The 22,044-nt window shown below is 37.0% G+C and overlaps 2 protein-coding genes and 1 pseudogene across 2 annotated transcripts; all 3 read left to right on the top strand.

The window, feature by feature from the left end:
- The first annotated feature begins 479 nt into the window (after positions 1 to 479).
- Positions 480 to 8,990, top strand: LOC122028701 (annotated as a pseudogene).
- A 2,926-nt stretch (positions 8,991 to 11,916) lies between these two features.
- LOC122028702 lies at positions 11,917 to 12,561 on the top strand. Its single transcript, XM_042587556.1, has 2 exons — positions 11,917 to 12,139; positions 12,214 to 12,561. Exons 1-2 carry the CDS (start codon positions 12,076 to 12,078, stop codon positions 12,531 to 12,533), a joined length of 384 nt encoding a protein of 127 aa, XP_042443490.1. The 5' UTR covers positions 11,917 to 12,075; the 3' UTR covers positions 12,534 to 12,561.
- A 1,077-nt stretch (positions 12,562 to 13,638) lies between these two features.
- Positions 13,639 to 21,782, top strand: LOC122029406 (actin-related protein 2-like). The gene is made up of 15 exons (XM_042588373.1): positions 13,639 to 13,830; positions 14,478 to 14,588; positions 14,899 to 15,033; positions 15,217 to 15,288; positions 15,389 to 15,467; positions 15,701 to 15,750; positions 16,744 to 16,847; positions 16,944 to 17,012; positions 17,099 to 17,162; positions 17,266 to 17,334; positions 18,486 to 18,569; positions 19,517 to 19,575; positions 20,377 to 20,443; positions 21,210 to 21,293; positions 21,514 to 21,782. Exons 1-15 carry the CDS (start codon positions 13,789 to 13,791, stop codon positions 21,592 to 21,594), a joined length of 1,170 nt encoding a protein of 389 aa, XP_042444307.1. The 5' UTR covers positions 13,639 to 13,788; the 3' UTR covers positions 21,595 to 21,782.
- Positions 21,783 to 22,044: the final 262 nt, after the last annotated feature.

The raw sequence follows: 22,044 nt of genomic DNA, 5'->3' as shown, positions 1-22,044 counted from the left end.
ATCTAAATAAAGTGCAATATAAATTTGAACCAAACTCAACTTAATATAAAAAATTAAATTAAATTTGAATAATCATTTTAATAATTTAATTTATTTTAAAATTTAATTATTTTATCATGAAAATTTAAATATAAATTTTTTTTGACTATTGTTGACTACCGCCCCACCGATTCTGTCGATGTATTTTTTACGCATCTAAAGCCGCTTCACCGAGTTCAGCTGTAGTAAAAGTATCTTAATTTTATATTAATTAAATTAATTAACAAAAACTTATCTTAATTAATCAGCTCTTGTTTTTCTCTTTTACTAAAAACGAGCGCTTCGATGGTCACGAGGAGTGTCAGACGGATCACCTTCCACAAGTCGGCTCCGCTTTGGCTCCCCAATATCAAATCATGTCCTTTAATTCTAGTGGGTCCTGCTGTATCAACCGTCAGATCTAAACCAGAGGGCATTGCCAAGAAGAGAAAAGGAGAGGATTCGGAAGAAGCCACTGAGCTCACCCCCATGGCTTCCTAGCGACGTCGCTCCCACGCTCTCTCTCTTCCTTAACTCCCCCGATCTACCCTCGCCGTCGCTTTTCTGACGTCGTGGGAAGAGATATGGCTCTATCCGCCGCCAAATTAGGTTCCTCTCGCGCCGCCCCTCGCATGATTCTGCTAAACCATGCTACTGTATCGTCGATCCACCTCAAATCGTCGCCGAGAAGCATCTATGCGCGAGGAGTTGGCCCGCGGTATTGGCATCTGAGCATTGTTTGTAAAAAGGAAGGTCAGGTTCCTCCATTTTACTTTGTCTTGAGCTTCTTCGAAGGGTATTTCCTTAGTTTCTGTTTGAGAGTGATTCGTTTCATTGGCTGCGAAATTGATCTAGGGTTTGGTTCCGAAATTTTGTTTTTCCATCACTTCCATTGGTTGTTTTTGAGTCCTATTTTAAATAGTGTTGCATATCGATTGAAACTTCCTTACACGATATTAAATTGGCTCCGATTTTTAGTTGTGTGGTTTAGATGATTCGGATTTGTCTGTGAATTGGTCGGTTATTTCTTTAGTTTACTTGTGCATCTGTTATTTGTTCCATGGTCTTATTTATTTATTATCTGGTGCCCTGGGTCCTTCGAAGCAAGAGAAAATTATCTTTATCGAGTTGGCGGTCGATCCCCTGGAAGCATCATTCTTCTTTTTCTCTGGCTCACTTTGCAGATTTTTACTGTGGAGGCTCTTTTTCTCTTTTTCGATCGTTAATGTTGACATGGCTAGATTTGGGCGATTTCATTGCAGCTGGTACGTCACCTACATCCTCTATAAACAAAGCTCCATTGCAGAAAGATATTGAGAATGGTAGCTGCCTTGGTTTATCTTCTGAGGAATACAATCGAGAAGCTTGTCTTGACGCAAGTGAACGGGAGTCCACTGTTAGCATCACTGTGTTTGGAGCCTCTGGTGACCTAGCCAAGAAGAAAATATTTCCAGCCCTGTTTGCACTTTATTATGAAGATTGCCTTCCAAAGGTCTGAATGTTGTTAAATTTTCTCTTACGATTATATATTTTGTCTAAGTCAAGTTATTGTATATGTATGTGGTCTTTCAGCATTTTACTGTATTTGGTTATGCACAAAGTAAAATGACTGATGCGGAATTAAGAACCATGGTTAGCAAGACACTTACATGCAGAATCGATAAACGGTCTGTCTTTTACTTCATTGTTTATGATCAATCTTCTAGATGTTATCCAAACAAATTAATCGTCTAGTTTCCTGTAGATTTTTTTTAAAAATTTGTCCTGTTGAATTTCAGGGAGAATTGTGGTCAGAAGATGGAACAATTTCTTGAAAGATGCTTCTATCACTCAGGTCAATATGACTTGGAGGAAAGCCTTGCTGAGCTCGACAAGAAGCTTAAAGAGCAGGAGGTACCTATTGCATCTATGACAATGACACCAGGGTATCAGTATGAAAGTATTTGGAGTCCCTAACAGTAACTGCCAACCATTTCTCAATGGCATATTCATCATTTATTCCTTTTACAAAAAACAAGGAACAGGCAGTCATCTATTGTTAAACATTGTTATGACATTAGATGAGAGAATTGACCTGCCAATTTCTTAGGCCCCAACCATCAGCCAATGTTTAAGCCCAAGTCATAGTAGTTCTTTCATTTAAGCTTATAAAGCTTCTCTATTAATCCATCACTCAGAATGTAGCACTAAACTATGGGGTATATCACAAACATAATGCTATTATTTTAGGGTTCATAGATCATTGTTGCTTTTCCATGAACCTTTTATTGAGGATAAATGGAGAGACTTCTTGAACATATTTGAAAGACAAGAAGAGCAACAGCCCCCATAAAGAATACCAAAGTAGTTTATGGAGTTTGCCACATTTGATTTGTGAACCACAATTAAAGGATTAAAAACAATAGGTTGCAGATTTCTATTTTTTAGTTATAAAATTTGTATTTTTTCCCCACAAATCTCTATGTAAAGTCATATCTTCAGTTATACAACGGTCATTTAAATTTGCTAGTAGTTGTTATAAGTAGTTTTCGGCACTCCTTATTTTAATTTTAACATAAATCAGGCGTTTGTATTTGATGATCTCTTATGAGTGTGTACCATTATTCAAGTTGATTTGGAAGATTGAGAAACAAGTTTGGTTGATGAGTTTAGTGGATCAAGCATGGAGCTATGTGGAGCTTTGACCTGGCGGATGTCATCAAACTTGGAGATTAGACTTGAAGGCCCATGATGTTTGTTGGAATGTATTTTGTATTTATTTGGCTTGAACAATTGAAAGATAAGATTTACATTCTAGGTAGTGAGGATTATCTAGGGGGCATCATCTTAGGCCCAATTGTTAAGTGATCTAGGTCTTTGGTAGGCTTGACTAGATGCTTAGCATTTGAGGAGGTCGGTCAACATTTGGTCTTTGTTGGTTTGACCTGAGTGATAAATTCTAGGAGCTGAGGCCGATGTCTTGAGGTTGGTTGACTAAGACCTTTGTTTGGTTGACTAGGGTTGGCATTTGCTTGGAAGTCACAATTTTCCTAAATAGTTCATCTTGCTGTTTGTAGAAGGTCGAGTTAGGGTTAGGCTAACCTAACATTTATTCTAGGTCAACCTAGCTAGATAGCTCTTGGAAGCTAACTAGGTAATTTAGGAAGCTAATTTTTTGATTAAAAGTTAGGTCGACCTTGTTGGTGCAATATCCTGTCAAGGCTGATCTGGTTGACTAAGCTTGAGCTTTGAGTCTTGATGTTTGAGTTTCGATGTTTGATAATATATGGAGATTGCAGATACAATCGTCCGATTGGGGAGATTGTTGATAAAATTCCCATCTGGTCAAGGGATGACCAGTTTGATGTGAAGAAGAGTCAAGTATGTCAAGGTTGACCGGATACTTGACTGGGAAAGTCCTAATTGGAGGTTAGGCAAGGAAAAATCTTGGTTAGTGAAGTCAGGTGAAAGACCTAGTGAGTAAAGCTAGGCAGGTGAAAGTCCCGGTGAGTGAAGTCGGGCAGTGGGAAAATCCTGGTGAGTGGAGCCAGGTGAAAGACCTAGTGAGTGGATTAGGCAGGTAAAAGTCCCGGTGAGTGAAGCCAGGTAGTGGGAAAATCCTGATGAGTGGAGCTAGGTGAAAACCCTAGTGAGTGAAACTAGGTGAAAATTCTGGTGAGTGAAGCTAGGTGAAAGTCCTGGTGAGTGAAACCAGACAGATGAAAAGTTCTAGTGAGTGAAACTAGGTAGATGGAAAGACCTGGTGAGTGAAGCCAGACACGTGGAAATCCAGGTGGGTCAAGATTGATCGGACACATGGTGTTGGGAAGCCCAAGTAGGTCAAAGGATTAATCGAATACTTAGCACGAGGAAATTCAGATGGGTCATGGGTGATCGGACATCTGGTGGAAGCTTAAGTAGGTCATTGACCGGAAACTTGGCATGAGGAAATCCAGATGGGTCAAGGGTGACCGGACATCTGTTGGAAGTCCAAGTGGATTATGAAGGACCGGACACTTGGCACTAGACGGTAAGTCCAAGTGGGTCAAGGTTGACCGGACACTTGGCACGAAGAGAAAAGTCCAAGTGGGTCAAAGAGTTGACCGGACACTTGGCGAAGAAGTCCTAGCAGGTCAAGGTTGACCGGATGCTAGGCATGAGGAGTTCCAACATGTCACGGTTGACCGGATGCTGGATTTGAGGACCCTAGACTTTAGTTAAGAAAGTCAAAGGGAGGTCAATCGATCATCCGATCGATTGAACCAAAGCCCAATTGATCAACTGATCGATTGGGCGCAGTGATGCGCAGCCCAATCGATCAGTGGATCGATTTGGAGCTTATATCGCGCACACAGTAGCTTCACCAATCGATTATCCGATGGATTGGGCTCCCCAATCGATTGGGGCCAGGTTTCTCGCGTTGACGCGAGAGAACAGAAGAAGGTTGAATCGATCAGCCGATCGATTTAGTCTCCCCAATCGATCGGCTGATCGATTCAACCTCTCCAATCGATCAACCGATCAATTGGGCAGTGACCGTTGCGTAGGATTAAAGCCGTTGGCGAGCGATCTCTTCGGCAGTTCTTTGCGAGCTTCTTCCCAATCTTCACGCGAGCTCTTCCACAACTCTCCCCCAGTTCTCGAAGCTTCTTGGAGCAAAGTGTTGTTGCACTTCCAAGGTCAAGAGGCATTTCCACACAAGGAGAAGCAAGCTAGGGTTTTGTAAATCTTGTAAGATTTGTATTGTATAAACTTGTTTTTCTTTTCTTGTTGTATTGAGAGTGTGTGTAAGGCTTCTCCGTCTTCGTTAGTTACCGTAAATGAGTGTTTTCATAGTGGATGAGCGTGTCGTATGTGGATCTTTGGATTAGTCACCTCTTCTTGAGGTGGATATCAAGTAAATCCTCGTGTTAGCGTTGTGAGTCTTGTTTCGAGTCTTTCTGCTGCATATCAACAACAACGAAGCAAGCCAGCGAAACGCGATGAGCCCTAACGGACCTAACATTTTTGATAGGTCAACCTAAATTAACTAAGCCAACCTAAGATTTGTGTAGGTTGATCTAGATTTGAATATTGACTTTGAACAACTAGATTCCTAAGAGTTAGGTTGACACAAGGCTTTTGGTAGGTCAACCTAAACGTCTGGACCATTAGAATTGAGTTTTAAAACAACTTTGGTTGTTCTTTTGGCATAAGGGCTCACACGAAAATACTTTTAACAACCTTTTCTTATTGTTGAAGTGTTAAAAGATCATCAAGAAGATTTAGAACTCTAAAATCAAAGTTTCATCCTTGTGTTTGAAGCTTTCCTCGTAACATCTTTTTCATCTTAGATTCTTTTCTATTTAGGTAAGAAGTGAGAATCTCTTTAGGGCCTTGTATTGTTATCATCAATGGAGGAGTTTGGAAATCCCATTTATTTGAGTCATGCTTTTTGGCTTATTGAAATCCCATAGGCTTTGATTGAATCTAGCCAATGTTCTAAATGGTGGTTGAGGCGGCCGCCTAGGCAGCGGGAGGCGGACCTTAACAACACCACATTCGTGGAAGGCGGTGGTTTAGGCAGCGGTCAAACGAAAAAACTAACTTTTCGTGTTTCGACTTTGAACGCGTCACCATTCCCAAGCGATGCTTTCGGGCCCGTCGTCGAGCTTAGGTGATGGGTCCGGACTCGTCATCCCGGACCCATCAACCGGCTTAGGTGACGCGTCCGAACACGTCGCCTAGGTCTGGTGACGCGTCCAATACTGAAACGCCGAAGCTGAAATGTTTGTTTTTTTTTTTGAATTTAGCTAACTGAAATTTTAGATTAATAATTTTAATCAATTATTAGCTAATTTAAATAGGCTTAAAGCTTAATAAAATTAACCTATTAATATATTTTAAAAATTATTATTTATTATTTTTTTAAAAAAATATTTAGATTAATTTAATTTTTTTTTTGAAAGGCAATCTTGGCCCAATGGTAAAGTTGTTACTTTGTGACCGGTCACGGGTTCGAATTCTAGAAACATCCTCTTGCAAAAAGCAGGATAAGACTGTGTACAATGGATCCTTCCCCGGGCCCCCTACGGCGGGAGCTTCGTGCATCGGGCTGCCCTATATATATATATATATATATATATATATATTAGTAATTTTTTTCTTCTAATTTTTGATCCTTTAGTTAATATATAATTTAATTATTTATAAAAATAGTAAAAAAATTCAACCACCTAGGCACTACCTAGGTGGCAGTAGGCGGTCACTGACCGTCTCTCCACTGTCTACCGCCATTTACAACACTGAATCTAGCTCATGAGATTTCATCATCTAACTAGCTTGTGAGGATTCTAACTCATGGTTTCATTCTCGGGTCGGAAATCCCATTACTCGGAGTTCTCTAACTCATGAAATTTCAATCGTGTTAAGGTCTCATCATATGATTATAGAGACTTGCTCTATTGCCTCAGTTAAAGAAATTTGATAGTGGGTTAGGAGGGTGACCCTTTAAAGCATTGAGGGTTGTGGAATAGGAGCCAGGCTATGAGCTATGTCATATACATAGATTAGCATGTGTAATTATTTTTATTTATTTTAACAATATAATGTATCTAACAAGTTATCTGAGTTGTCTTTTTTGAGAATTTTGCATCGTCTATTCACCTGTTCTAGTCAACTTAGCTATATTTGGTTCTGAACTGTGGTTTGTCTAGATTATTTTGGTCAACTACATGAATCTGGTAAGAAAATGATATTAGTATATTTTGATTCTATAAGGTTTTATGCTTGTTTTCATGACACAAAAATTGCATCTCACAATCATCGTTTTCTTCTTTCTGAGATCTTTTATAACTTCTGTCTATTACTACTCTCTTCATCCTATCTACAGATAGCCTCTTGATTGTGAAAATCTTATAAGTTTCTTGACTTAATCCATGTTATAAGAATCATATTTTGTAAAACTGACCAGGCTAACTATGCTCCTAACCCCTATAAGATTGATTTGTTACGTTATGAAAATCATGATGATGTCAGTTAGTGCCTCAGAGATATGTATATATTTGGATTTTTGAATTTTGTATTAAATTGTATGAATCTACTCATTGGTTGGAGAAGACGTATTGGGAAATTATTATTTTGAATTGAACTACAGGCTGGGAGGTTGTCAAACCGACTTTTTTATTTGTCAATTCCACCAAACATATTTATAGATGTTGTAAAATCTGCAAGTAAGTCAGCTTCTTCCAAGAATGGCTGGACCAGGGTGATAGTTGAAAAACCATTTGGGAGGGACACTGAATCTTCTGCTGCTTTGACAAGAGGTCTGAAACAATACCTGGAGGAGGATCAGATTTTTAGGTAACACAAAAGCCTCATACTAACATTCAATTGATGGGAACATATCTCATGACTTTCATTCTGGAAACTCTCCAGAATTGACCACTATTTGGGTAAGGAACTTGTTGAGAATCTATCTGTCCTACGGTTCTCAAATCTTGTCTTTGAACCGCTATGGTCTAGGCAATATATCCGGAATGTGCAGTTGACCTTCTCTGAAGACTTTGGTACAGAAGGACGTGGAGGGTAATGTTTTAATGCATGCTTATTTGCTATACTTTCACGTGCCTATGAATTTTGCTGTGACTTTGTGTCTTCTAATGCAGGTATTTTGATAATTATGGTATCATTAGAGATATCATGCAGAATCATCTACTTCAGATTTTCACCTTGTTTGCAATGGAAACTCCCATCAGCTTGGACGCAGAAGACATCAGGAATGAAAAGGTTGGTAACAGAAATAGGAGAATACTGTTTTCTTGAAGTGACTTCATTGAAGCCCATGATTACAAACTACGGTGTTACTATTGTCTTCTATTATTAGAACTCAACTCATCAGTTTTCTAGTTTGCATCCATGCCTTAGATTGGTTTTGCCTTCAAATTTTAGGTGAAAGTTCTCCATTCTATGAAACCATTGCAATTAGAAGATGTGGTGATAGGACAATATAAGAGCCACACTAGGAATGGTATTTCACTGGGTACACGGATGATAAAACTGTACCCAAAAACAGCCTTACTCCGACATTTGCTGCAGCTGCACTTTTCATAGATAATGCAAGATGGGATGGAGTCCCATTTCTCATGAAGGCTTGGAAAGCTTTGCATACAAAGCAGTAGAATTAGAAGCCCAATAACTCATTTTATTCTCCTTTGCATTATTCATATCATCTTTCTTTCTTGAAAACAACCTAAAATTTCAAAATTTCCATTCACAGAGCTGAGATCAGAGTTCAATTCTGCCATGTCCCTGGTAGTCTTTACAAGCGATGTTTTGGAACTGATATTGATCTTGCTACAAACGAGCTTATCATCAGGGTGCAGCCTGATGAGGCTATATACTTGAAGATCAACAACAAACTTCCTGGATTGGGTATGAAATTGGACAGAAGCAATCTCAATCTTCTTTATTCGTCGAGGTATGATTATTTTTCTTTCAGTGAAAATAAATGCTGATGATTGCAATAATAGAGTTATAACCCTGCTCTCTCATGCCATTTAATGTATTTCCTTAGATACTCTAAGGAGATACCGGATGCTTATGAACGTCTACTACTTGATGCCATTGAGGGAGAACGAAGACTGTTCATTCGCTCTGATGAATTGGATGCTGCTTGGGAGTTGTTCACGCCACTGCTTAAAGAGCTGGAGGAGAAGAAGATTGCACCGGAGCTCTACCCTTACGGGAGCCGTGGGCCTGTAGGAGCACACTACCTTGCAGCAAAATACAATGTCCGCTGGGGTGATGTCAACACTTCAGAGTAACTCTTTCCCTGTCATCTTACATGATGAACACCAATTCTTTTATTGAATTAACCACAAAATTGCTCATCTCAGTATTAATAATCTCTATTTTTGACGACATTAAGTACTCTGTTATGTTGGCTTATGTAATTGTACTGACATGAACACAAGTTCCATTGCTACATCTGAGTAAACATGTTCTGGCGTTCATTGTCTTTGTTTGTGAGATCACTCCAAAATGCTAGGAAGTTACTTGAATGTTACGGCTTGAATATATTGTCTGCTTGTTTGGGGAATAACTAAGACCAGCCAAATTGATATCAAAGCTTAGATACTCCACCTTTAAGTATCATGTAGATAAAATTTGTGGCCCTCTCGGGGTGGTACGGTATGGTGGTTGAGATATGGAGTGTTGTCATATTAGGTCTTATGATCGAAACTCGGTCATTGCACCAATGGTTAGTAGTTATCCGTGATTTATTTATTCTATATTGGTCTAGGGATGAGTTAGTAGGGGTATTTTACTTCTTCTGTGTTGGTCCAGGGATGAGTTGATGGAGGTGTTGGGACGAGCGAATCGGCTGTTGTCATGTAGATGTGAACTTAAAATGAAGACTTTGTAAACAATGTGAGGTACGCTAGAATACTAACAAGATAGAAGGGATGTTCGTGTAAGTCGCCCTCACATTCTAATTTGCTAGCAAATTATTTGTAGCACAACTTTTTTAAAGATGAATGTAGAATTTTTTTTTATTAGATTTGCTAAATCATATTTCAATTCTTCATGCAGTTCTTCAAGGTTTATAATATATCAATTATAATCATCTAGATATCAGTTCGTTGGACAATAAAATGATCAGGGAAGATTGCACCAATCATTTCCGAAACTCAGAAAATACGAAGAGATGTTTGATAATTCCAACTTTTTAGTATCATATTTAATCAAATCTAATTAAATTACGTTGATGTAATTTATAAGCAGAACGAACACACACAAATCTCACCAACACAAGTAGGCACCAATTTACGAGCCTGCGAGTCAAATATGATAATATCCTATTCCAATGCATTGTTTATTTCACAGTCAACGCAAGTAACAAATACAATTCCCATTATTCAATAATATTATTTACCTTTATTTCTGCTAATTTATCGAATTCATTAAACTAATATCTTTCCCATTATTATCCGGAATCACCGCAGCAATCTCTTCCCCCAATTGCATGTTGGTACAAGAAAGAAAAAGAAACATGAAACCTGTGTTGACTTGAACAAGTTGCGGCTGCCACATGGCTTGTTGGACAATCTTCTGCATCGTAATGTGACTCAACAAGTCTAAATCAAGGTTCTCAACTTGTCCACTCAACTCATTCAACAAATGTGCATCTTCTGTAATTATTAAGATCATTGATATACACTTCCGCCTTAAGTAATACCATATCTATGAAACTAATTTCAGTTCAGCTTTTCATAACCAACTCATTGTAGAAACTTTAGATTTTTTTTTTCCATTCAAAAGGGTCATCAATTAGTTGGAAGATTGTAAAAAGGACCCACACAACCACCACAAATAGCTTTAGTTCCTCCACATGCTTCTTCTGAATGAGACTGAATGATAAAAGAGAAAAATTAAGAAAACAAAAAACAATAACGGTTATATATCTTGATCCAATAGGGGTCACATGCCATTGCCGTGTGATCAGCCCTTTGAGTATCTCTCACATGCACAAGACAGTGATCTGATTGAAGCTAATGACGGGACATCAATTGTTTACTTATGCTCTAGATATGGTTGTGAACCCTGTAAGAGGTTTGGAACTTCCTTAGTTATGGTCCATCAATCAAGTAAGCTAGCAAAGAGAAATCAGCTATTGGATAACTTTATCGTATTGACAAGTTGAGCCAGAGTTTCTCAAAGTCCAAGCAAATCAAGCACCTCCGCTGAAATGGAGAAGAGAGAAAAAGCAGAGTCGGTCTAAGAATGCATCTATGTTCTAACAATATGCTTATGGTCAAAGAATATGCTTTTGATTCAAACATGCATATCTGTTTTCTAGATTTATCCGATAGCGGATGGGAAACTCTTATGGGACGGACCGACCATCTCCAAGTGAAAGAACAAGTGAATGAAAAGTAAAAATATCAAAGACAACATTGGAAGGTCTCCATGTGGGCACAGCAACAAGATAGGAAGAGAAGAGACTCTTGTTGAGGATTACCAACAAGAGTTTTTAAGTAAAAAACATTACACTTAGGACAGAGACATTATACTTAGGATAGAGATTACTAAGCTCTTGTTCAGGATATGGGATTATACTATACCTTTTTAGCTCAGGAAGTATGATGTCTTCCTTTACTTTTAAGTATCAAGTATCCAACCTTTTAAATCGACTAATCCTAGATGACCAGTCCAGTCTTATAAAAAATTTTCACCGACCACTAAAAATTATATCATCCTTCTTTTGCCTTATACCTTGGAGGATTAAGAGGCTATTTTACTTGCCATGTTGGTAGATATGAGGTATTCCATTTGCTACCTTGAAGGAATGAGATTTTTTTTATTCACCTTGTCTCAAGAGGTGTAAACTTATTTATTATATCTCTTTAGAAGGGTAAGATGGATTCATTTTTTTTCAGAAGTTGACAAATTATCGTTTTTACTTCTTATTTCAGAAGAATAAGGTAAACTTCTTTTTATCTTGTCTTGAAAGAGTTTGAAGCTTCCCTAAAATGAAGTATCAACTAATGAGAAGAAGATTTTAGAGTGATGATCCTTTCTGGTTCTTACCTTACCTTGGAGGAATGAGTTTTTTCATCCACTTTAATCTCGAAAGGTGCAATTTTAATTATCATATCTATTATAGTCTTCTGAAAGTTGAGAGATCATTCTTTCTACTTCTTACATTAGAGGAATGAGGTTTTTTTTATCTAGTCCTGAAAGTTTTTGAGAGCTTAAACATGTTTTAAAGAACGAATTAATCAATTTTTTGCTTAAATATTTTAGTCAATGAGTCCAATAACTCAATGAATAAATTCTTTCAATTCAACCAAGTTCACTGTCTCATCACCGAACTTTGTCTTCTAGCAGATTAAAACTTGTCACAGGTAGCTACAGTTGAGGAACATGTATACAGCCTTAATTTAAGCGATTGGACCGTCTCATTCATCGCAAGTGGTTATTGCTACTTGGAAGAAACAAGCCTTATCCCTCTCCTGCTTCTCCCTCTATAAATAGTCCGGTAAAACTTCATTTCCCTTGTAGAACAGAGCACGCGCAGAGTTTGGCAGAAGAGAAATGGGAAGCCTTCGCAAGCTCTTCTTCTCATCTCTTCTTCTTTTTCTCTGCATCATTATCGGAGGTAAGTATTTCAATCTCAATCTGCTATACTAGATAGAGATTTATAGCTGAACTCCGTTGATCGAATAACTGCAGCCCATGGAGCTCCATGTAGCCTGGCTGACATCAGCATAAGTCAGAGAAAAACAGGGGGCATAGTGGAAGGCAAGCCGGAGTACGAGGTGTCGGTGAGCAACAAATGTCGATGCTTGCAGTCGAAGGTGGTCTTGAGATGCTACGGGCTCAGCAGCGTCGAGTCGGTGAACGGCTGGGCCATCCGCCCGGTCGACGAAGAGAGGTGCCTCGTCGGCGACGGCCGGGCAATTTCCAGAGGCACGCCGGTGAAGTTCAGGTACGCGTGGATGACGCCGCAGGACTTCCCCGTCGTCAGCACCCTGATCCACCAGTGCAACTGATAGCTGATCAGGGATCACTGAAGACCTGTACCTGCTAAAAAAACGAGCTTGTGTTTTTCTTTTTGATTGTACTGTTTGATGATACTTATCAATGCTTCGATTTGAGAAAGAACAACAACTGTTTCATTAACAAATCGACCATGCAGAACAAGTTTTCTTCTTTTAACAGGAGTGAACTTGTTTTACAGTAGTATTTTTTAAAAGAAACAAAAGGGGGAAAAAAAATGAAAAGAATACCTTGTGAGTTCATTCCAGTGGATCATGGATGAGTTATTTTAGAAAAAAAAACAAATGAAATTATACAACAGTTCTTCACATGAAAAGTATGAAGAGCTACTGGCAAAACCATGAAGCATGACTCAGTTGAACAGCTTTCCCTTTAAATGTATGGATATGACTCAAAGGTCTGAGAGTTTCTGCAGTAGTCCTACTAATAAAGTCTCTATCCATGAAAAAGAAAACCAATTTATAAAATTCAATATGCTCCACAATGTCGTTATTATTATATAAACTAAGAGAAACTTAGATTGTTAAATGGCTTCTTCGTCCTCTTCTTTTCAAATTGGAATAAAATACATCTAAAGTCAAGAAATACCATATAATCCACGGAGTTAAAAAATCTCAAGATCACATGCATTAATTGTCAAATCAAGACAAGAATAGGAAACATCTTCACACTCCATGTGATCGCATGATACTAAGGAACAAGAAAGAAATTGGCTGTCCATGAAGTCTTTTAGTTTTGCAGCAAGTACTGGTCCACGGTACCCTACAAAAAATGCTCTTATACTCCCATACCCTTGACTTATGCCTTAATTCTCACAAAAGAAAGAAAGAAAGAAACGTTTGCCTTAATTAATCATGTATCTTTTACTTAATCGCCACAAGATCTCTCAATACACTTTATATTTATTATGTTATTTTTAGGTCAATTAGTTCGACCATTTTAACCAATTAAATTATCGACCTACTAACTTTGTCAATTCAATTTACAGTCTAATTCTAAAACTATATGATTTTCGTCTTATTAGTCTGGACCGGCCCAAGTTGAATTGGGTCAGTTGGGCTGTTTTAATTCGATTGGATACTTCCCAAATTTGGGCCATAGATCTTCTTCTCCCCCGGCACCTGAGCACCGTCAACTGCATCCCGAATTCCGCTTCCGATCTATATGCCACTGTAACTCGCAGGTTTCAGTAGCAGTGCAACGGGAGGGGAGAGAGAGGAGGAGCAGCGAGCGCGTGGAGCGGCGAAGATGGACAGCCGAAAGGTTGTCGTCTGCGATAACGGCACTGGAGTAATTCTTCTTCCAATTTTTGGTTCCTTCAAATAGTATTGTCTCTACACAATTGGATCTCTCTTCTCTTCCTGCTGATCTAGTTACTTGTTATTTCTTCAACTCCGACGAAGATTGGATCTTGAGATTGTGATTAGCTTTTCTTTGTACGCGTACTACCATAACATTCGAAAACGACCATTGATTTTTCATGATTTTGTGCGATCGGTGGAATTTCTGAAAAGTGAGATCCGCGTTTTTACGCATTTACTGATCGCTGACAAAATTCCATCTTGGGCATAATAAAAGGCAACAGAAAGTTAAGTTTTCGATCTGCAATATTGCGGATCAGAATATCCATTCTTTCGTCTGAACTCTGCTTTCTGCGCTCGTGGTTTCGTATTGCTATTCATGTATGTATTTTTAAGCGAGAAATTCTCCTCTCTGTTTAGAACTTGCAAACTTTGTACAGTGACTAATGTATCTTGACTTTACTGTCCAATTTTACCAAGACTGGGGATATTATATTCTGAATTTAATGCAACTTTCAGACATTTTCCATTATTTTGTCTTTCTAAATGATAACTTGTGCTGGAACGAAGCTACAAATATTATCTTATTCTCTTTTAGGTTCACCCTTATCTGATCTTGCAACTTTTTAATTGCAGTATGTGAAGTGTGGATTTGCTGGAGATAACTTTCCCACATCTGTATTTCCATGCGTGGTTGGAAGGCCATTGCTTAGATATGAAGAATCACTGGTGGAGCAGGAACTAACGGTCTGAACAGCGACGTATTTCTTTTTTCTTGTTGTAACATATGTTGCATATAATTACTCGCAAACCATGTGTATAGAGAGGAACGACTTCTCATTCTAAATGTATTTTTGGAGCATGAATATTTTAGGAGGCCAAATAGATTTTTAACCCTGCCATCATGTCTCATGCCATTTACTATTGACTAGCTGGCTATTCCTCTTGACGAAAGTGTTTTTGGATCTTCAAATTCATTTTTTATTGTCTTTATTTATATCTTACAAGTAGAAAAATACTGAAGCAGTCATGCATACTGCTTAACTCTTTCATTCAGGACATTGTTGTGGGAGCTGCTTGTGCAGAATTTCGCCACCAACTAGATATATCTTATCCAATCAATAATGGGATTGTGCAAAATTGGGATGACATGGGGCATGTATGGGATCATGCATTTTACAGTGAACTTAAGGTATTGATTCTTAATTAAATTAGTTTAGTCCTAATATAATTTTGACCAATCCACCGTCTCTCAAACAAAGCACTGAACTAATATTTCATTTCAGTGCTACCCTACTCATTTATTATATTCTTTGCTTAAGTCAGTTCGCTTTTAAACTAATGGCGTTAGGAATGTTGTCATTTTCCTCTTTAGATAGATCCAAGTGAATGTAAGATATTACTCACAGATCCACCTCTCAATCCTTCAAAAAACCGTGAGAAAATGGTTTGTACATTTCATGCCTTTGTATATTTATCATTTTTATACAAGTCTTTAGTTTGAGACTCCAAACAAGTCATTATTGATTTGGCTTCGTATAGGACAGATAGAGACCATGTTTGAGAAATACAACTTCAGTGGTGTCTTCATTCAGGTCCAGGCGGTTCTAACGCTATATGCCCAAGGTGCATGACTATTTCATTAGATCGCTAAAAACTACTTTGGGTTGATTACCATGAAATCTCTTTAGTTGCATTTGATGATCCAAAATTTTAAACAGAAATTAATATGCAATAAATGATCTTTCTTCGTGATTTCTATCTACATCATAGACTGTGTATTGACAGCATTTCTATTTACTAGTTCCATCTGATTACATATACCAACTTTCTCTGCTAATATCAAAACTTCTTCACAGGATTGCTGACAGGTCTTGTTATTGACTCTGGTGATGGTGTCACACATGTGGTATGTTGTATTTGGATAGTTAAAAGATAATGGTTCTCAGCTATCATGAGGATAAAATATAACCATCGTCTTTATGAAAGAATGGAAGAAAACATTTTCATCTTAAGTTCTCATTTTTGTCTTAAATTGTGATGCCTTAATTAATGAATTTGTGACTGAGTCCAGGCTACAGCGGGCATATGTTCTATTTTAGACAAATAATATGTCCATTTACTATTATGACACCTGCCAGCTATGTGAACTTTATGCTGCCCATCTTGGCATACATTAAATTTTTGGCTTTGTTGTGTGCTTCATCTGCATGCTTATGGTGCCTGCAAAACACATTGAATTAAAATTGTGTGAATAGTTTTTTTTTTTTTAAGGTTTGAGCCAAAAATAGCTTATCATCATTTATATATAAATTCAATGTCTTCTCAGCACTAATTTTTGAGGTACTAGCGAATTAGTACATACAATGGATATTTTGGAAGAAGTATCAAGAATTTCATTAGGGTTTTGAGAGTTTAAAATGTGTTTTGGACAACATTTCAGCCTGTAATCCTAAAAACATATATAGGCTAGATAGCAGTTTGAGATTTCTGCATCAATGCAACATGCATCATTTGCATCTGATATTTTTCCCAGATACATGCTTGGTAATTTGCAAAATTCCTCATTTTTGCAGCATACTAGTTCTGGCAGTCATTTTTTGTATATAAAAGAAAATCATGTTGATATAGTATATTTTCTACACATCTATCCATGCAAATTTTATAAAGCTATGCAAGATGAGCTGCAATTTGTTGTGCTTTGAACAACTTTTTTCTATAGTCATCCTGAGCCTACTCTGGCTTTGCTATAAAGAATCTAAGATGATGTTTAACATTTTTATGTTCTTTCCCCATATTTTGTCAATTGAAAATGTAGAGGCCTCTCTTGTTTATTAAAAAGCTTGTTTTCTGGAATATATATATTTTTTATATTATCTAAGAATATGTTATTTGTCTGCAGGTGCCTGTTGTTGATGGATATTCTTTTCCACATCTGACAAAGAGAATGAATGTTGCTGGAAGGCACATAACTTCCTATCTTGTTGATTTGCTATCTCGTAGAGGGTACAACTTATCGCCATGTCCTTAATTTCAACTGGTTTAACATACTGGATCAGGAACCTTATATTTCTACTAATATGCTGATTACAACTTTCAAAGGTATGCCATGAATAAATCTGCAGATTTTGAAACTGTAAGAGAAATAAAGGAGAAACTTTGTTACATCAGGTCAACTGCTTGCTGAATCTAGTTGCCTAATTTTGATACTTAATCTACAGTTTTTTTTCGTAATGTTCTTCAATAATACTTTGCAGCTATGACTACAAGCGTGAGTATCAACTTGGACTTGAAACCACAATTCTTGTCAAGAACTATACTGTTAGTAAATTTAGTTATTACATTCATGTTGCTATCTAATTAATCAGGAGATACCACATTCTCTTATTTAGTACAATAACAAACTTATTGATTTTTTTACTAGCTCCCAGATGGAAGAGTTATTAAAATAGGCACAGAAAGATTTCAAGCTCCTGAGGCTCTTTTTACTCCTGTATGTTTTTTCTATTTACGCGTCACTAATTAGTACTTTTTTTAGAAGAACTTGTGTTCCAATATTTTTTGTTTGTAACAATTTAATAATGTTGTCCGATCCATCTTAGTTAAACATAGCATATTTATAAGCATTCCTATGCATTTTTGGTACTTGCCATATACGTTGTTACATGAATGTGGATCTAACTGTACAACAAGACCATTTCTAAACAGTTTTACATGTGATCAGTAGAAATATTAAGCATTAGCTTACTCAGAGTGTTGGTATTAGAGAATTTATGTCAGACATGGTACAAAGAGGATCAATGAAGAGTCCCAGTATCATAGCTTGCAATAGAGGATAAATTACTAAACTTTGGTTTTGTTCCTTTTTGCCATAAAAATTTGTGGCTTACAGGATGAATAGCTATGTTTAGGTATAATTAGTGTGTAAGCTATGTTTAGGTTAGGGGTGCAAATGAGCCGAGCCGCTCGTAAGCCGCTCGGTCAAAGCTTGACTCGAGCTTGAATTTGATTGAGCTCGAGCCGGTTCATTTAACATTCGAGCCGAGCTCGAGCTCATTTAGCATTGGCTCTAGGGCTCGTCGAGCCTTCTCAAGCTAGGTTAATTTAATATTTTAATAATTAAAATTATTATTACTTTTAAAATGAAGAATAAGTTACGGAGGAGTTTGTGGCTAGAGCATGTCATTTGGTGTATTTGAGGTCTACGGTTCGAATCCCTACTTGAACAGGCTTTTAATTTATTTTTCCAAATCAGGCTTGAGCTCGTGCTCGAGCTCGAGCTCAAACTCACAAGCTTGATTGAGCTCGAGCTCAAGTCGAGCCTATGTAGTTTTCTCGAGCTTGAGCTGGCATGAGCTCGAGCTCGGCTCTGCTCGAATACAACCCTAGTTTAGGTGATACAGGCTTGTTGGACATGGCATAACATTTTCTTTTTACATAATATATCAAATTCATTATGTCTTCCATAGCTGACATTAGATTTCCTGAACCTATGTTCCTTCAAAGAAAGTTATTATGGGCATTCTGCTTATTAGTTATTGTCATTGCATTTGCATACTGCTATTTGTTGCTATGCTGAGCATCTTTCAGCCACCTCTTTCATACACTTGAGGAAAGTTTTAAGATTTTTAATCACATACACAGGAACTTATTGATGTCGAAGGTGATGGCATGGCAGATATGGCGTTCCGTTGCATTCAGGAAATGGACATTGACAATAGGATGATGGTATGCTGAACTACTTAATATCTGTTACTAATATTCCTTTCTTGAAAAAAAAAGTAGATCCTCTACATTAACGCCCCCCTAGTGCCGGCCTTATATAATTCAGCAGATACCTCAAATTTTACATTTATCTTATTATGCTTGGTGGTTTATTCACTAAGTTCGCCATATATAATTCAGTGGTTTGAGTTGATAATACATCTGATTCTGTAGTCTGTACTTGACTTATTCTTTTATATACTAATCTTTCTGAATTAACTCTTCGAACCTGTTTGCTGCTGTCCATTTGGACTTCTTAAAGCAACTAAATTGTTTGATAACCCAGAGACAGCATGACTTCGGAAATTCTTTCCATGCAGCCATGCAAATACGGATAAAAGTGAAAGGAAGAGATTAAGATCAAAACTGTAACAAGGTTTAATTTATGCAATGGAGGTAAATATGAAATTTGCTTCAATGGATCTAAGTGAGAAAAACATTAATCATGGGCAAAACTATGTAATTCTGATACTGACTGACCATGCTTGATCACTCATAATTGCTTTTAGGACAATTGGAGGGCTATCGTCAAGTTTTAGAGAGTGATCTGCTTTACCTTTTTTTTTTGCTAAACTATATGTTTTGTTCCTTCAAGGATATATAAATTTTCCATAGCCGTTCCTCTCAGTTGCACATTGTACATAAATGGGTGCTTAATGATCACTGTTTTCTGAGTAGTCATTAATTTATGCTGTAATTATATTAACATTTTTTTGAAATTTAGATTGCATCTCATTGAGTAGTCCGTTGTTTTCTGATTAGTCATTAATTTATGCCATCATTATATTAACATTTTTTTGAAATTTAGATTGCATCTCATTGAGTTGTCTACTTATTTATAGAACAATTTTGTTATCAATTAAAAATTTTGATTCTGCTATACTACACTCACGTCAGTGATTTTGAGACAGCTCTACCAACATATTGTTCTCAGTGGAGGGAGTACCATGTATCCTGGATTACCTAGTCGGTTAGTCCACCCCTGAAATAACTTAGTTGTTGTAATATATATTTGTGAATTTGGACAAAGGTATATGCTATTGGTAACTCATGTTTTGGCAGTAAATTTCTACGTAATATGTTGGTATTTCCTTATCCAAGAATCAGATATGATTCTAGCCTTAATGCTTGTTTAAAATTGTGTGGACATAATATTGATTGGGAGAAATTCGTCAGTTACAGAATCTATATCTACAAATTTGTTGTTGAAACTAAGAATTCTCTCGTGCTAAATGGGATTCTTATATCATGTAGATCTATTGAATACTGAAACAGTATAAGATCATGTATTGAACTGGGTACATATCAGAAACAACATTGTTTTATTTATTTTAATCATCCTGTTGTTGTGTCATGCTTTTCTGGTGATTATGAAATGTCGTGTACATTATTTATGCTTAGATTTATAAGAATGACAAACATTAGCATTGTGCTGAGGGTAGAAAGCTACAGTGGTTTCTTTGTTTAATGACTGGCAACATATTGATAAGTTGCAACGTCACATAAAAAATTGCAAAATTCTTTCCACCACATTTAGGGATGTAGCTGCAATGTGTACATAATATGACTTGAGAAAGATGTTTGCTTGATAGTTTAATTATTTCAGATTTGTTTTTTTTTCTAGTGGAACATTAAATATTGACAAATATATCTTTAAAGGAATGTATTGTATGAAATTAATTTATTCAAAACGTCATCTAGGAATGTTCAAAGTCATAACTATACCCTGATCAATTATGCTGATAATGCCTGCTCTTTGTTATTTTAACAGCTTGGAGAAGGAAATTCTGGATCGCTATCTTGAAAATGTACTCAAGGGAAATAAGGATGGATTGAAGGTGATATTTTCATTATTATTCTTGTTAGCCATCATGAAATTGCCTAATTTTCAGCAAGTTCTCTGAGGCTGTTTTTATTTGCACAGTTCTGTGTATGGACAATGTGACTTGGTACATTTAGAGCTTTCACTATTTCTTAATTTCCAATTCTCACAGGGGTGTGATTGCAGATATTTGACTTGCCTTGAGGAATTACTAAATAATCTATACTTTCAAAATTCCAATTATCCATGGAGGAGGTGATATGAAAAAAATGTAATTTGACCTGCAAAGTTTCAGAATGTTCTGAACTTCTCATTAAGAAAATCATTAAACATTTTGTCTATATAAAACGCCAGGTTTTGCATATTTAGTTGATTTTTTTGTTTTGAGTGATTTTACGATTATGTTTTTTCACATACCCTTCAGTGCAAGTTATTTGCATTTCATTGTAAATTTGATCACAAGATCCTGGTGCACAGGCTGACCTGGAAAAAACCTCTGTGCTTCTAGTTGGAAAACCAATATTTATTTCTCCAACTTACTGATGCTTGACCTGCCTTTAGGCACATTAAAGGCTGGAGAGTGCATCTTCCTTGAATATTGGTATTGAGCAATATAACCAACAGGCTATTTTGGTTCAGTTGTAGTAATATCTGGCTGTGTAAAGATTTTTACTAAAGCTGGCTTCTCTTAGATTTATATATTGTAATCATGAAGAATCTTGAGAACCTTTCACAAGATCCGGTGCAACTTGGAGTGATTTTTTTTCCCTGTACCCTGACAGAAACTAAGGTTAAGAATCGAGGATCCTCCGAGAAGGAAACACATGGTTTACCTTGGAGGTGCTGTCCTTGCTGGAATCATGAAGGTACCATCCTGTCTTCGCAATTAGTTTCAGTGCAATAGAGACTTTTTCAAACCCATAAATTTTCATCTCATCTGATATCTATATTCCCCTTGGTCTCACCAAAATGTAGTTAGTTTGACGTTTTAACACATCTGTGAATTAACAAATTTGGTTTAAATTAGCACTTATCCAGACACTGGATTTAAGACGCATTTGCTAATTGGTTGTCTTTAATGAACAGGATGCACCTGAGTTCTGGATAACGAGGCAAGAGTACCAGGAAGAGGGAGTTGGATGTTTGAGAAAATGTGGCCAGGTGTAACTCGAACAAAAAGCAACCTTTAACCCGCAAACTTGCTCGACAGTGCTGAACCTTCCTATAGTTCTGTTTCTGTTCATTGTGCTCTAAACAGAATATACTTATTTGCGTTAACATTATGGATATTGGTTGGCGTTTCATAACAATCATAATCACCATATATTCATGTTCCACGGCATGATTCTTGTGTTCTTTCCTTCCACAACCTGCTACTTGTCAAATTATCTATTGTAGAAACGTGGATAGTTTTGCTGCATGAATTGTAACTACGCTATTATTATGTGTTTAGACCCCATGCACCATATAACATTTCAATAAAATAAAAAATTTGTCTACAATTAATAAACCAGATCATCGTCTTAGAGGTCTAAATTCAATACTATTGTATTTTCTCTAAATTATAAACGTTGTTATTTAATCTTTGTGCGGAATCGAAAGGTCCTTGGGAGTGTA

This window comes from Zingiber officinale, chromosome 10B (assembly GCF_018446385.1).
Source record: "Zingiber officinale cultivar Zhangliang chromosome 10B, Zo_v1.1, whole genome shotgun sequence".
Lineage (NCBI taxonomy): Eukaryota > Viridiplantae > Streptophyta > Magnoliopsida > Zingiberales > Zingiberaceae > Zingiber > Zingiber officinale.
Note: the sequence above shows the minus strand (reverse complement) of the source record. Positions and strands in the feature narration are given on the sequence as shown.

Excerpts from the sequence above, each read along its gene's own strand:
- LOC122028702 (XM_042587556.1), top strand. The coding sequence starts at position 12,076 with ATGGGAAGCCTTCGCAAGCTCTTCTTCTCATCTCTTCTTCTTTTTCTC. Across the intron at positions 12,140-12,213 it reads TCTCTGCATCATTATCGGAG|CCCATGGAGCTCCATGTAGC; the intron begins GTAAGTATTTCA and ends GAATAACTGCAG.
- LOC122029406 (XM_042588373.1), top strand. The coding sequence starts at position 13,789 with ATGGACAGCCGAAAGGTTGTCGTCTGCGATAACGGCACTGGA. Across the intron at positions 16,848-16,943 it reads GATTTGCTATCTCGTAGAGG|GTATGCCATGAATAAATCTG; the intron begins GTACAACTTATC and ends CAACTTTCAAAG. Across the intron at positions 17,013-17,098 it reads GAGAAACTTTGTTACATCAG|CTATGACTACAAGCGTGAGT; the intron begins GTCAACTGCTTG and ends AATACTTTGCAG.